This window comes from Pithys albifrons, chromosome 17 (genome assembly GCF_047495875.1).
Source record: "Pithys albifrons albifrons isolate INPA30051 chromosome 17, PitAlb_v1, whole genome shotgun sequence".
Lineage (NCBI taxonomy): Eukaryota > Metazoa > Chordata > Aves > Passeriformes > Thamnophilidae > Pithys > Pithys albifrons.
In genome coordinates, this window is record NC_092474.1 from 10184413 (window position 1) to 10201171 (window position 16759).

Below are 16759 nucleotides of genomic sequence, written 5' to 3' on the forward strand. Positions count from 1 at the left end.
ACAGAAAATTAGTTTTATGGTGAAAATGAAGATTCTGGAAAACAGCTCTTCCTAACCTTTCATGACTTCTGATGTTTCCTCACCCTTCTGTCCTCCCAGGCTTCCCACTTGGTTTCAGTTTTCAGGTAAAACACAAATCCATTTAGTGTATAGCAATATGCATCATAGAAATCATGTATGACAAATGATTAATACAATGTTGAGGACAAAACTCTAATCATACTCTTCCTCTGGGTTCCCAGACTGTTTTCTGAACAGAAAACAGAGGGAGCTGTACCACATCCTTTAGGGAACAAGGACACTGCATAAAGTGTATCTTAGCAACAAACAGATTAACAGCATAACTTCCTAGTCAGCTCTACAGAAAAGACACAACCAGTATTTAGAAACTGAGAAAATAACCAAACCAGGAAGACTCACCTCCCCTTTCTTCACAGTCATGGACTGGCGCCGAGGAGTGATCTCCTCGTTGATGCTGGAGAGGAAGTTCTGGGAGATGCGCAGGGCATCCTGCAGCAGGGGGTGGTCGGGGTGGCTCGCTGGAGTGTGCTTGAGCAAATCCTGACAACAGCAGCACAGACAGCACAGCCATGAGAGCACAGGAGAGCAGAAGGGTTCTAGTGCCCCTAACTAGAGCTGTAGGACAAGATGTCCCAGCTTCTTCTTACAGATCAGAGCAAGGCTTTATCTCTAGAAGATAATAATACTCTGCACTTGTCGGTGACACCACTGAAGAGATAACTGTAAAGGGAAGAGGCTCTTATGCAGCACAAGAGGTTTATTTTTGCAGTCCTGCAGCTTCATGGGAAATCTGAAGGTCAAGGTAAATAGAAAAGGGGTCCCAAGTTTGAAAATTACCCTTCAGATACTTACATGCAAGACAAGTGTGCTGCGAGTCACTCGATCCACTGGCTTGTACAGGAGGGCTGTGGAAGAAAAGCAGCAGGAACATAAGGGAAGAGGTACCTAAATACAGCCCCTACAGATTGACTTGACCAGAGTGCTGAACATAGAGGCACTGGTTTGTTAACCTGTCAGCTACTGGAGACATCCCTTCTCCAAAGTGAACGTGCTGCACAGCAACAAAACACACACAGACACACAGAGACAAGCACCAAGGAAACCCATCTCAACCAGGGTCTCCCAGTGCCCCCACAGAGCAAAGCCCATTTAGCAATCAGTGCTGGGGTTGCACTTGTGCTATCACCAGGCTGCAGTTCCCTTCAAATCACAGCAGCCCGTTGGCTGGGCTGGGTTTGCCCAAAGGCACTGATGAGGTTTTAAGCCAGGGTGGCACTTCCCCATCCATGCACGCAGCCCACTGTGAACGAGCTCTGCTACTTCCCAGGCAGAGCCAGCAGACTCCATAACCTTCCAGCACTCAGGGAGACAAAGGAAGAGCAGACGTTTGCCAACAGCTTCCCCATAGTCCTACAAACCACTTTCTTCTGTATGGATCACTCACTTTCCAAGGAATTTTTTGTCGTCTGATCTTTAGATTCCTTTGTGCTTCTGGCCTTTAGATTCTAAAAGAAAAAGAGGAAAACCCAGATAACAGATGGTCAATCACCTTGAAATATCATATAGGAACACAGGAGACTACCTGCTCCTCCAGGGGAGGGCCTAAGGGTGAAAGGAGGGCAGGCCTAGTACAGGTCAAGTCAGTGATGGAAAAATGTGCTTTACTTCTTGGTAAACCCACCATTGCCACATCCCAGGCACCCACACATCTCAAATATTAAGCAATTTTCTTTGGAGCATGTGTCAATATAGATGCTGCAAAGCAGGAAACCACCTACAGGGATGGTGGAGTTTTTATATCACCTGAAGAAGAAAGACCATAAGGACACAGCTGCTGTCACAGCACATAAGTACAGGATTGGGATGCAGTACCCCCAGGTTGCACTTCCTGAGATCTGTACTCAGAGCTGGGTGACCTTGGCCATGTCAGTTCTTCCACAGGAACACTGCCTGTGACTCTGCTCTCTGCACATGGACCACGACATGCATTAAGGTGCTCAGCCACAAAATCCTCACCAGGACACAAAAGCACCATCATCATCCCTCCAAATACAGGAGATACTGCCATGATTTCAGAGTTACCCTTCAGAAAGAGCAGAACTGAGGGATCATATTTTAGCTCTTTATCACAGAAATCTCAAGGCACATGCAATATAAAATGTATTCAGGAGTTTTCTCACAGCACTAAACCCCTCTGGTGTTATTCAGCTCTGATTATTTATCTGATTGTTTTTAAGGAGACACATACAGAATTCATGTTTTCTTGGCAAATGAGTTCTTCAAGAAAGAGTCACCACAACACAAAGAGTCAATGAGACCATGCACTGCAGGCAAAGCTGGTGGCCTGGGAAGCCTGAAAAAGTCTTCAAGGTGCTTTGACACAGGCATTGCTTTGAAAGGGAGGAAATCAGACAGCCCAAAGAATGGTATTATAGAGTTATGGTTGACACTTTTTTTAAACAGAGCTACCCACTCCTCTCCACACCAGTGAAGCTGCAGTCCCCCTGACTGCCACAGGGCAAGCCATTAAGGATGGTTTTTTCCACCACAGTCAGCATCACCATTAGCAAGGGAAACAGCTCAGAAACCCACAGCTTCCTGTCTAGAAATGCACAAAGGTGGCACAGAGCTGGGGAAGTTCCCAGCAATGCCAGCTTTTCCCAGACTCCCTGGGTGGGGACCCTGCATAAAGGCTGTGTCTGTGATAACCTCCATCAGCCCAAGGGACAAGTGGCCATCACAACAGGAGCTGAAGAAGCGAATCCACGGATGCTCAGGGCCCCTCCAGGGGCTGGGGCTGCACAGATAGCTGGGCACAGCCAGGAGGGATGTGGCAGGGGATTAGTCAGACGCAGAGGCTCGTGTGTCTGAGCACCGTGACATTACCTCAGAGATCTCAGCAAACTGAGCATTGGCTTGGCAGCATTTCTCTGCTGTCTCCATAGCAACTTCGTAGTTATCCACAAAGGCCCGGTACACTCCCAGCTGGCTGGCCTGCAGGAAGCACAACAAATGAAATCAATGCTGGGGAACAGGAGAGTTTGGGATGGCCAGCCCTGCTATCTAAAGATTAGGTCATGTGCTTTTCACACCAGAGCATTGCAGGGGATGCTGAGCAGGCCCAGAAAGACATCTCTGACCTGGCAGTGTTGCCCACCCAGCACTGGTGCAACCCAGTTCCACCCATGCTGAACCCGTTTACTTGTAAGGATGTGGAAGCCTGTGAGAATGACACATCCTTATTCCTGACATCTATTTTTCCCTTCTGGGGTGCCAGATTAGTATCTATTAATATTTCAGCTCATTGATGTAACTGGAGCTGCTGGCTTTTTGCCACAACATTATGAATCAGACAAAAATGATTCAGCCCAACAGCATAAATGTGACCCCAGTAAGCTACTTGTTGGCTTCTGCATGATGGATGCACTAAATCAAACCCAGATATTAGCCCATATCTGCATTAATGAACACTGTTATAAGGGCAGCAGAGTGCAGAAAACACAGAAGAGAGATCCAGAGCACAGTCTGTTTGGAAGGCAGTGCCTGTGGCACTGGGTGATGGGAAATGGCAGTTTTTCCAGCAGAAGGAATATGCAATTGGTCCAGAAGAGGGTAGAACAGGCCTCAGAGTGCAGTAACAAGTCATTATTATAATGGAGTCTTAGCACAGGTCCCGCTTGCTGACTTAGGAATTGCAGCCATATTCATGCCAGAGAACGTAAGATCCAGCTTGGAAAATCCCTGGGTGGCTTCCAAGCTTGTCTGGAGTGCAGGGCTGGCTTTGTGCTGTGTGTAAACACCTCAGCAGCACAAACAAGTGCTGCCAGCAGAGCCCAGGGCTGCAGTGCTGAGGAAAGGCCACCAACAAGAAGCCTGTGCCAGAAGGGCTGCCCTCACCTGATTGCTCTGCACCTGCCCTGGCCCTTCTGCCCGAGGTGTGCAAGAGGCAGAGCAGTCACTTCCCCACAGTCAGTGCTCCTTCCCTCTGACCACTGTGCCCCACTCTCCATGGAGAGTGCAAGAGATGATGGAAGAGGAAAAGCCACTCTCAGGGCACAATTCCCTGCACAAATTTCTCCAGCTGACAGAGGCTGAGAAACAGAGAGCTGTTCCCTAAGTCAGATTTTACTGAAAGACCAGGAACCGATCTCAACCCTCCCATCAAATCGCACAGATAGGACTGGGGCTGAAGGTGCTCACTTACAGCAGGGAGAGAATGACACCTGCATTGGCACAGGGGCACAACCCTCTGAAGCAGCTGCTGTCAGAACACTGAGCATTTGCAGGGCTTCTGACACTCAGGTTTGGATGATCCCAGCCAACATGGCAGGGCTTTAGAGTTTCTCCTTTCCTGGGTGGTTCTTCCATTTGTTGCTACTCCTCAACAGTCGTTCTAAGCTTATGTTTTCCTCCTCCAAATATGCCATCACAAAGACATATTTTTCATTAAAAACTGAGCTTCCAATCAAAGCAATAATGCTCAAACACCACTTCCATGTTGATAAAATTTTTCTGGTTTTCAATTAAAAAGAACGCACTGAAAATGAAACAAGATTTGGTAGAAATAGCTGGGTTTTGGATAAATCTTTTCCTATTCCCAAAACCTTTCAGCGAGGATATTTGCTAAATATTTCTCCATTTTTAAAAACAGCTCTAAACAGTTCCCTTTCTAGTTAAAGGAAAATATGCACAATATATGCCCAAAAATGAGAAGTATATTTCACTCCCACATGCCTAGCATCTTTTCCTTAGTTTCCACAGGAAAAGGTGCAGTAACAGTCAATTTGATGTTGCTAATAAATCACACTTTGTGCCATGAAATTCTAAAACTCTTTGCATCCACTATCTGTAACTTCAATCTACTGCACTGTGTTCTGTGTGATATAAAGAAAATTAAAGTCCCCAGGGACATCTGGATAATAACAAGAATTTCAGTGTTTGTCATCAGACTGCCTGACACGACCAGGAGTAAACAGCTCCAAAAGATTTGATGTACATCCAGTACAGATGCCTCGTAATGCCTGATGTTCTTGCTGTCTCTCTCATCTAGCTGCTTCCCAGTGCCTGCCAGGAATGATTAGCTTTATCTCATCAGCAAAGAGTCTGCAATTCCCACTGCTGCTGTACCAAAGCACCCGACACTGACACTGCCCTGCCAGCTCAAAGGTTCCTGCACGAGGGCAATTTGCTCCTCTGCTTCCACTGCTCATCCAACAAAACCAACAGTTCTGTCACAAATGCACAAGTACCAGGGGAACACAAAAGCAGAGCGCCAGAAGGGCTTAACTCCTGCACCTGTGATTGCCCAGCAGCAAGGAAAGGTCTCAAACAAGTGCCTGAGGAGCTGTGCAGGGAGGACAAGGCTGCCTGACAGCCAGCCCTGCTCAGGAACACACTCAGCTCCTCTCCAACTAGTGCTGCTCTGCTGCTGCACTGCATGGCCAGGGCAGGCTGTGGGGCTGCCACTTGGAGCAGCCTTTGTATCTCTGCTTCAGCAACCAGCAGCAGCTGGGTTTGTCTTCTTAAACCACCTGCTCCAATTGCATACCATGAACTACTCACCAAGGCACCAACTTGACCCCTCCTGGCTAAAACATGTTGGCAGTGAGAAGCAGATTCCCGTAGTTTGATCTGGAGCTGCTGGCATGCACAGAGAACATCATCTCCCAGGCCCAGCTCCCCCTGCTCCACAGGGGATGGGGCTGATGCTGGGCTCCACAGCTGCTAACAATTGATCAGCCCTGGAAAATACACTCCCCAGCCAATAAACCCCTCACTGGAATGTCACTCCTACCCTGAGAATCAGAGGCACCTCCGGAATGCCGAGATTCTTTTCTTTTCTAAAAAGGAAAAAACAGCTCCTTTAATCCTTTGCTCTCTGCACATGCCAGGGGAGAGGCTAAAGGGGCCAAAGAAATCTCCTAGAATGCAAACAATTTGTCATCTGGCTCAGAAACTCAGCAATTTTAATTCAGCCTCAGGAATATGCTTTATATGTCTTTGTCCTGTTCTACATTCAGAGAATTTTGTTGAGGTTGCTTGGAGGATTCTCAGCTGCAGGTTGACTGAATCAGCATTAACAGCAAGGGGAATAGAAAGGCCAGGCTGGTGGCAGAGAAGCAAAGCCAAAGGTGATGACCGTAAATCAGCAGAGGGTAAAGCAAAGCAGCACCAAGAGGAGGAAGTATGTGAGGGAGTTCAACGGTAATGAGAGACACTGCAGTGTTGGTGTTAAGAAGCTCACTTTGTAATACTGCCATTCTCCCACCTTCCTCTAAAGCAAATGCACTGACAACACTGCAGAGACCCTGGAGATTCAACATGTCTGTGAAACTGTATTTATTTCAGCACCACAGTGTGCTGGAGTCTTTAATTAAAGACAGTGAAAAAGCCACCTTTGCTGTAGGCCCTTCACTGCCATGGCAAAAGGAGAAGGCTCTCCTCTAGCCCAGCCATGGGCTTCGATCCCTTCAGTCTGTGCAGTCACCAGAGGGAACACCAGCTCCTGGGGGATGGATGAGAGGTCCCAGGAGCTCAGGAGATAGCAGCTGACTCACCAGCTTCTGGAAGAGGTCCCCCACACGCTGCTGGTGACTCCACTGCTGCACTCGGGGAAAGAGCCCATCGTAGAACTCTTTGTGGATCTCATAGAGCTCAGGCACTTTGAAGAATATTGTCTCAATCTGCTGGCTGGTCAGCACAGGCTGAGAGGTGGTGGCAGCAGCTTTCAAAGGCTTCATGGGCTGAAATGAGGAAAGAGGGACATCATTATCATGCAAACCATGTACATTCACCCTTCTCACACTGCAACACATCCCTCCATAGAGTTATTTTTCATCCTATTAATAAGTGATATTTGCATTCACACGACTCCGGAAAGCTAGACATGAACAAGTCCTCTCATGGGGATCAGCCACCCCAGTAGGTGGATCTTCCCAGGGTATTAAGGGTGCAATTAAAATCCCTTTGCACTCTATTTCCTTAATCTCTGTCCAACTGCACAGCAACGTGTCTAACAATTAGCACAGGATACTTAAAGACAGAGCTCCTGGGTACTACCATGCCAATAACTCCCTACCTCCCTGGTTGTGCCATATCCAGTCCTTCCCTTTCAGCCTCTTTCTCTGCTGGACAAGAGAAGGATCAGGTACCCTTCACACCCAGCAACTTGTAACCCATGTGTATGTGAAGTTCTGGGATGGAGCAGCAGTGAAAATTCAAGTCCCAGAGCTGGAAGTGGCATCTGTGCCAGCACTTACCAGCAGCAGGGCCTCCAGGTGGCTCAGGTAGGTTTCCTCACTGGCTAGGATTCCTGACAGGACCCATTTTCTCATCTCCAGGCCTTTCTCCAGGTCTGGCTCACTCTACAAATAATCACAGAAAATAAAAATAAAGTATTAAAAAGGGGCTGGGGAAGGGGAGGGGGGGTGGGGGAGAGAGAAAAAGGAAAACCTCCCAAGAATGAAAATGGTAAAACATATCACTCAGTTAACCAGAGCATACTTGGGTTTTTGTTTACTTTCAGACTAAAAAAAAAACCCAACCAAACAAAAAACCCACGAGCATCCTGTTTTTAGCAATTTGGAAACATAAAACATTAAAGAAATTTTTATTTACCAACAACGGATGCCACTTGGATTATTTACAGATATTCACTTTAGTCACCCATCTTTGGTGCCTCAATCAAGCAGAATTAACAGAAATCACAGAACTCAAACCACAGAACTGAAAGACGCAGAATTCATGCTCCTAAGCAAATCCTGGGGACCCTTGCTGTGTCCCTGCCCCCAGGATTGCTGTGCAGCAGGACCTGCAGGTGAGCAGGAACACTGCCCTGCCCCTCGGCTCTCACCCGCCTGTTCTGCCTCCCACCCGCCAGTGTTAGCTCCTCATTCTCCACTGCCAGCTCCCACAATGGCTATTTTTAGTGAGAGGATGGAATAATCAGCACTGCTTGCAATGCACATGCTGGTTTTCTTATTGGGATTCCATGAAGGAGTTCTTAACCAAAACAACTGAAGAAAGAGGGGAAAAAAAACCAAACATAAATACATTCATGGGCAAATGAGAAAGACTAGCATGAAGAGAAGCAGTAAACCCCTCTGTTAAATTTTAATTATCCCTCCTCCAAAAACTGTTATCTGAAAAAATGATTAACCTGATAAAGTGCAACTGAGTGTTTCCAAAAAAATGTGGCCAAGCAATGAAGGTTATGAATAATGAGAAACATCCCCCTTTCACAAACTCTTACTTCCACTTCTTTTTATTTCCATCATCCACAGAAATAGCTTTTTACAATTCTTGCAACCTTTTTATATTGTTAAATGTCTCTAAGAACAGAGTCAGTGGTTGGCTATGAAAGGGTAGATACTTTTCAAGGGCTTTGGGTAGGTTGGTTGTGGTTCCATCCTACTCCTCTTAATATCCAGAGGAATCTTCAGCTTTTGATTTCAGCAGTAGGAGGATCAGGAAACACAGCAGGATGCTCCACTCTACTGACTGAACATAAAGCCCTGTAGCTGCCAAAAAAAAGCTCCACTTAGTTTAGGGTCCTGTGCTTGAACCCTGCAGGTGTATTGATGAGGTTCATGATGGAGAGAAGACATCTGGCCTATAGGTAAAGCCTGAAGGAAAACTGTCACATCCTGAGTGTGACTTTGAGCCCACACACAGCCAAAGAAAGAAACAGATCCTCATGCTCCCAGATATTTCTGGATTCACTCTCATCAATAACCATCCTGATTTCTGAACACTTTCATTAAATTTCACAAGCTATTTTCTAGCCTAAAAGAATTCCAGCAACTACTTTATGAAAGTTTTTGTGAGGTGCCAAACACCATCACCTCTTCCATAAAAGTGGCAGACAGAAGCTGTTCTAAGGAAATGAGTAAAACTTACACATCAGGTACTACACAGAAAGCAGAACTTCCCACCCTTTGGTGATGTTCAGTAAGAACCACAGTGCCTTCTAAAATCTTGAAAGGGCATCTCAAAGAAGGCAGGATTTGTAATTCAGAACTTGTCTTCAGAAAACCACCAGTGACAAACCACCTGCTGCAGCAGCCTCTGCCCATCTCCGTGTCGCTGCCTGCAGGGCCCAGAGAGACACGTCCAACAAGACTGTGCCATTCCCTATGGCTCCTATGCTGGCACTGCCTGGATGTCCATCCCATGGACCATTTTGTAGGGCATGGCACACACACCTAATCAAGACAGGCAGTCCCAAAGCAGTTAACAAAGACTGCCTTCATCCAAAGAGGAAGGGATGTAGCAGCGCTGGGGCACAGAAAACACAATTGCTCTTGGTTTCCAAAGGTTTCTTACAAAAGAAAAGTGCAGCTACACAAAGAAGCATTGAGAAAAACTAACAGTGCTCCAAAGTCCCCACTGCTGACGATGAGGTAACTGGTCAATATTGACAAAGCACCATAATTATCTTTAGCAGGTTCTCTTGGAGGAGGTGAGGATGTAAAAATGAGGCTGGGTATGTCTGTAACATCTGTAAAGAGTAGCACACAATGACAACTCATTCAAGTGATTCAAACTTCCCCATCAGGACAGTGGCACAGTTTTCCTCACAGCACTGGGAACAGTTTTTCCTCTTCACAAGCAAAAGCTTTAATTTACAAGCCAGTTCTTGCTGGGCTGACAGAGCCAGCATTTTCGGCCTGAATGTTAATTTCCTCTCGTTAAGAGATGTGCTTTCAGGGAGACAAACATCTCCCAGGACACACTGAGGCTTTCCTTCCTGGCCATTACCACAAGGGCACTGTGCAAAGTCCAGGATTTGTCCTAAACCTTTTTACCAGGAGCAATTTTCCAAGTGTGGTGCTTGCAAAGCTCCAGCCAGGGCAGGCCCTGCCTGCTTTTCACTGGGTACAGCAGTGGCTGAAGGAACCCTGGGGGAGCTTATCCAGCAATCACAGGATCTTCAATGCAACACCTCACATTCACACACAGCTTCCTCAGATGTGAAAAGATGCTCCTGCTGTGTCAGGGATCAAACCCTACCCTGGTGCTGCCGTGTTTGCTCCTGAGAGCCCTGCCCTGCCACGAGCTCCTGCTGAGGGAGCCTTTGCTGGCAGTGTCAGCTGGGGCTGCATGGGCAGGGTGAACATCTGGAGCTCCTTCAGCCTCAGGGTGCTTCTTAAGTCACACTTGTTATGAAACATACTCCAAGAGAGAAATTCACTGGGAGCTGGTGCCAATACCAGGAGGAAGAGGAGTTACATTTATTATTTGGTATTACAACATTCCTCACTTACAGAACCGGGAACAGACTCGCCTGCTCCCCTGGAACCAGAGCAGTGAGCAGCAAAGACCCCGTGGGACTGTCCTTGCACCCTCCCCTGCAGCACACCAGGACATGATGCACCCCTTGCCAAGGGCATTTTTGCTTTGCCCATCTCTAACACAAAAGGAGACAAAGAACACCACTGTGACAACAGCTCCCTGCCTGCTCAGCTCCTGCACTCCAGCCAGAAGGGCAGCTAAGAGGGAACATCCTGGGCAGAGCTATCGAGCTCCTTCCTCACCAGCACAGGGAGACCTGCCAAGGCTGAGGACTCCTCTCCCCGGCCCTGGCAAGAAGGGAGCAGTCTGAAATCGTTGAGCTGTTTGTATTAAGGGGAGGAGCTGGTACCACATCTCCCAGACCACAGCAGCCAGGGGAAAATACACCTATTACCACAGCACAGATGGGATGTTCCCAGCAGGAAGTGGGAGCAGCCTGTGTTGGCAAACTCCAACCACTCAGCAGGGAGTGCCAGGTGGTCAGCAGTCTATCCCATGCGTGGTTAGCTTGTTTTTCACTTGTACAAGTCTGACTAGTATTTCATGTTCTGACTCTCCCCCTGCCTCTTTGATGCCAGCATCCACGTCTAGCCTTTCTCCACTGCCCTTCCATCTCCTGGCTACCTCTCTACCCACACTGCAGAATAAATCTTTCCAGACTGTACCAGGGCAGCAGCCAGAGCATTCCTGTCTCCTTGCCATGGGAGCTGTGAGGACTCAGCATCCAGCCACATCTGGACAAGCAAGCAAGAAACCAGTGCTTTGCTCCCACTCCTTATGAACCACATTTAAAATAAAAAAATAAAAATTAAGAAAAGAAACACAAAAGAAAACTACCCAAAAAGGAAGGTGGAAAGCAGGTCAAAGGAAGTTTCACAGGTATCTCATGCCTATAGGATTCTGGTGTTCTCTTCTCAACTGGGTGGTGCTTTTTGCTGTTCCAAAGATGTAAAAACCAGAAGATTGAGTCACAGTCATAAGTGCAGTCCTGGACCTGACCCACAGCTGGTCAGAGCTGCTGGGAGCACTGGCCCCAAGCTGGGGCTGCCTCCACTGTGCCCACAGCCTGTCAGCCCCCGTGCTTTGGTTCACTGACCAGGCTGGCACTGCATGTTGTGCTCAGTCACTGCAGGGCTGACATTCACCAGCTTCAAGGACCAGACAGACTCAGCTCTGCCTGACTCTGTGTAGAGCTCAGGGCTTCCTGGGTTTTGTTTAAATTAACAGCAATAATTGTTTCCTCGCAAATGTTAGAAGAGCACAGATTAAGAACCTCGAAACCACAACACATCAGATTTTGCAAAGAGGTTGCTGCTGGCACAGCTCTGCAAAGAGAATCAGGGATTCAAAGTGGGCGTATAAAAGGCACTTTAACTCTTCCTTTGGTACAGTGTGTTCGTACTGTGCAGGGAATGTGCTCAAAGGAGAGGCTTCCTGTAAGGACAGCTCTGACTCTCACACAGGAGCTGAGAGCCTACAAAGGAGAAAAGCTATTCAGTCCAGTTTTTAAAGTGTAAATATATTTGAAAGCTTCTGCTAAACAGGCTGGAGGTGTCTGATTGTCTTGGTGATATTAAACAGGGCAAATTCTGTAATCAAGCCAATCATGCTCCATGCAGGGAGGGGAAGGAGCAGGGAGAGGAGCCAACATTATTTATAACATCAGTACTGGTGTGCCAGCTCTCCTCAGGAAGGGCTGTACATCCAGGCAGAGCCCTTAAGGAGCAAAGAATTGGAGAATAAAAAGGAAAAACTGCATCTGTTGGGGGTGGTGAGAGGAAAGCAACAGTAAGAGAAAACAAACAAACAAAACCAAATACTGAGAGGAAGAAAGGAGGAATTGGAAATGCTGGAGAGGGAAGGACAAGCCAGCAACAGCAGTACCAAGCAGAGCAGTAACCCCATTGATTGCTGCAGCTTCAGAGGTCAACTTCTCTGGATCCCCCTGGGACAAAGCTGGGAGCAAAACCCACGACCTGCTCTGCAACAGCCCTGCTCTCCACTGAGCTGGCAGACAGTGAGGACAAAAGGATCTGATCTGAGGAAAGGCAGTGGCTGCCAGTGCTGCACCAAGCATGGACTGCACAGCAGAAAAGGGAAGAGAAATTCTACCTGGAAATCTCTAAGTACCAGCCAGTTTCTCCTCCAAAGAGAACAGACAGCAGGAGGCAGTCGCTCAGCTTTAGCACTCCTGCCTCCCTTGGTGTGATATGTGCAAGAATGGAGAGATCTATTTTGGCAAAAACTCATCTTCACTGAAGAGTGACTCCTCTCCTGGGGGGTGGAATGAGCTCTGCCTTTCCACTGCTGTCCTGCACCTGCCCCCACCTCCACAGAGCCCCACGCGCAGCTTTGAGCCTCCCTTTGGTGGTGAGCAGATCCTGAAAGGCTTTTTGATTTCTGCTGTTCTCATGGCTGCAATCTCTCCCCACATGAGCAGCAGCAGGATCATGGTGGACGGAGCTTCCCATCCTCTTCAGCCTCCAGGCTGCAAGCTGCCCACTCCAAAACTCCTGGCAATTACCCTTCCCAACTGAAGGGTGTCAGTCACCAACTTTCCAGGTGTCCCAACACCTTCCTGTGTCCTAACAGTTCTGTAGCAACCTCTCCCTCTGCCCTCCCCTAACTCTATCCAGGTATCTTCTCCACTTTTCCCCCTGGCTGTCAGGGAGTGAATTATCACTACCTTTCACCAACACTGTCTCACATCTTCTGAAGCTACCAGCACTACCTTATTTGGCAAACATTTGGGCTGATGTTTTCCAAGAGAGGTTTCCCGAATTTTTGGACAGTTCAATCACAAAAGCGCAACTGTTAAAGGAAGGAAGGTTTGGGAAAATCAAACCACTTCTCAAGTTAAATAAACAAACAACTTAAGCATCAGTGGAACCTACTTCTCGTTTTTCCTCTCTCCCTGTAGGTTTGGGAGCAACAGTCAAAGTTTGGCAACAGCACTGGCTTTATGCCAGGACACAGCAGCAGCCCAGCACAGGACTCTGGAGGAGCCAGAAGGAGGGGTATGACCTCTCTTGCTCAATGCAAACATTTGTTAAGGCCTCCTTACCACAGAAATGCCAAGCCAAGGGATGCTGAGGTCCACCCTACAGGTGGCCACCTTGCTCGTGCCCTCTCTGGGTCACACCCAAAACCGATGCTGGTGGCACCTCCTTGGAGAGCAACAGCTGTGCCATGGACAGACAGCCAGTGGGGTGGGACACAAAGAGGTGCTGAAGTTTGGAGGCTTCACCTTCTCATCTGTTTACATGACAGAGGTGGTGGGAGGGATTAGGAAACACTCCCCAGAAGACAAGGTGCAGAACACCACAAACCTTCTGAAGTCAACTGCGCCCCTCAGCTGCTGAAACACTGAGCATGAGGTGCTGGGAGTTTGTCACCCTGCACAGAGGGAACAGGGCACCCCTCTCCACGCAGTAAAGGAGGGATCCCTTCATTCTCTTCTAGAAAGAGACACTGCTTTGGCCACTCTGCACTTTCACTGTGGTGGCTGGACAGAACCCTGATGTGCCACTCAACCCAAGGCCAGAGCTGCTCTGAAGAGATGGAAGGACTCAGTCAAACAGTTGGCAGAAAAAGACAAAGCCCAGAGCAAGCCCATACAATAAGCCAAAGCAAGATGCCCTCAATATCCAGATAGCACCAATGCAGTCTCCAAGAGGAAAGCTGGTCTCATGGCTAAGGCAGAAGAACACCACACCAAAATGCTGCCATGTCTGTGTGATGCTAAATGAATTACTTGGATTAAAAATAAAAATATCATTGTTTCCAATCTTTTCCACTTTTTGGGTGCCTGACTGGAGTGCTGTGAGCTCTTGGTTGTGAGTGAAATTAAAGGTATTTTACTTTAAATGTGAAGAAAAATGTATTAAAAGTCAGACCCTGATTTTGCAGAAGATTATACATCTCAATTAAGCACCAAAATTAGCAGATGCTTCTCCTATAACATGTCTGCCATGATTACCTGTGGTCAGTGAACACACCACCCTCTTATCTCACGGGAACACTACAAGGATAATTAAGACCTGTGCACCATTCCAGCTGTATTTGGAGCCAATGGTCATGCCAGTAGGAAATGAATACTTTGGAACTCAGAGCTGAGTTTGCAGTGGCTGTAAATGAGGAGCACACTCAGCTCTAGAGATGAGATGTTGAATCCCATGAGTGTCATTCCCTTTGTTCACTGCACAGGGCAGTGACCTTCCCATAGGAAAAACAGGATGATTGAGGAGTTCCAAGTTTTCACAAAGATTCAAGGCAAGGCTACAGCATCAGGCAAGGCTGGAAAACCACAGTAATTTCTTAACTTCTGAATGACTTTACAATCTTAATACTTTGTCAAAGTGGTACATGTAGTGCATGTTGTCTTCTTACACAGGTTAACTTCATTTCCAGACTCTGGTCATATACATAATCTAAAGTGTTCAGGTAACTGCAGGCACCCAAGGAAAAAGTAAAAGGGCAAGGAAACAACTATAAAAGCAAATACAAGTAAACAAAACTTGTTCTCTGCTAATCAAGTTCAGTAAAAACAAAAACCAGAGATGTCCATCCTGGTATTTGTGGTCCCACACACTCTGGTTTGGCTCAGCACAGGGTGTTTGACACTTAATTTTGTTCCTGGTGTCTTCCCACTAGAGCTGAAAACAGAACTACAGCAAAAGCCCTGTAACAACTCGTGATGACAGAAAGTTTAACGTGCTTGGGAAATACTGCAATTATCTGTAAATTGGTCTCTTGCTTCTTGTCTTGGTCTGTCCATCAGTGGCATTGTCAGCTGTGGACCAATTACAGCCGTTGAGGTTCACGATTAAAAGTCTAATCTGTATCAGGACAGCTCTTTCTTTTGGAAGCCACAAAACATCTTTTTATAGTCAGAAAGAAGAAAGCAGCCATTTATGTTAAGAATTATTTTTGAAAAGGCAGCTTTCTGTCATTATTAAAGTAACTTTGAAACGAACTGGTGTTAAATGCTTATGAGGCAATACTCAAACAAATAAAGAACAAGATTAAATATTAGGCAGTGTTTCTTCCAGGCCTCCATCACAGGCACTGTGACAACTGGCTCTTTGAAGATAACTCAGCCATGTGGAGTCACGTGGTGCTTTCCCTTCATCCTCAAGAAACATAACCTGGAGATCTCAAGCCAATAATAAATTGTTCTTGGAGCTTTTTTGCATTTAGTAATGATAACTCCTTCACTCAAAAGATTCTTGCATATCACAAGAATTCTCATCTTGAGGGATAAATAAGCATCTAAAAATTAACAGACTGAAGCATAAACAACTAACTAGATTTCACACTTTACAGTCAAATAAAATTAAGCAAACATCACCATTGTATGTACTTGATGATGCTTTGAGAGATGTTGACAATGCATTTTTATAAATGAGAAAGAAGAACAAGAACACTGTCTCGAGAAGGATTCCTAATCTAGAATTCAGCCTGGGAAAAGCAGATGACATGACAGTAACCAATACAGAGCAGTGGCAGAATGAACACTGAGCACCAACGGCCTGTGCAACTTGTCAGACTCTTGACTTCTGATAAAAGATAAATAAAACTGTCTGGTAAAGGTGATGCTGTTGATTTGCATGTACAGTGGTATCTGTAAAATATCCATCATTTTCTTCCATGACATCTTAATTAACAGGACAGAACGATCTAAAGCAACATAAGTTAAACTACTTAGATGACAGATTTGCAAGTGTTGTTTACAATGTGGGAATTCAGGGTTGTCTGGCCACACTTCCTCAGAAATACAGTAGGAAGGCACTGACAGTTGGCTTCGTGCAGTGAAGCATTTTTGAGATGACTTGAGGCAACCAAAACTTTGCAAATAACAAAGATATTCAGGGAAACAGCAACTTGGGGTTCAAGTGCTGTGTAATGTACTGCAGAACGATAAAAAGAAACAAAGGTTGAAAGTCAAAGAGACAAATTCAAGCTGAAGTGAAGACAATTTTAACTGTGGAGGCAGCAAAGTCAGTAGTTATTTACAAGGCATGCTGCAGACTCCCTACCAAGACTACTGTAAAAATAAAAAGAGCTTTTCCTCCAGGTCCAAGCTACAGCCCTGCTACTGACCCTGAAGCAGGAATTAAATGAGGGAGCCCAAAGGGCCACGTTAAACCACAGGTGAGGCCAGGCAGTCCCTTCTGAACCTTTTATCTACCCGTACACAGACAGCTATTTAGTGAATGGTCAAATGGCCATCTCCCACCCAAAGTCACCATTTCAGAGCTGGCAGTTTTAATTCCTCTTATTCTATTTTCATAGGGTGAAGGAAACAGGTCTTGTATTCTAAGTGCTTCACCAAAACCTTTAACCTGCCAGAAAAGTAACTTTTATTTCCCCTGTGAAAGGCAATGACAACCCACATGCAGAGATGGATGAACATGTTTTGTTCCACAGTCTCCTGGACAAAATA

General features: G+C 46.5%; 1 protein-coding gene across 1 annotated transcript in view; it reads right to left on the minus strand.

Annotated features, from left to right (window-relative positions):
• BCR (BCR activator of RhoGEF and GTPase) overlaps positions 1–16759 on the minus strand; it is a 98927-nt gene that overhangs the window by 34615 nt on the left and 47553 nt on the right. Inside the window, exons 3-8 of the mRNA XM_071572417.1 lie at positions 7281–7385; positions 6579–6764; positions 2908–3015; positions 1466–1526; positions 874–926; positions 421–561 (exon numbers count right to left, since the gene is read on the minus strand). Of these exons, the coding sequence (XP_071428518.1) occupies positions 421–561; positions 874–926; positions 1466–1526; positions 2908–3015; positions 6579–6764; positions 7281–7385 (654 nt within the window). The remainder of the gene's footprint in view (positions 1–420; positions 562–873; positions 927–1465; positions 1527–2907; positions 3016–6578; positions 6765–7280; positions 7386–16759) is intronic.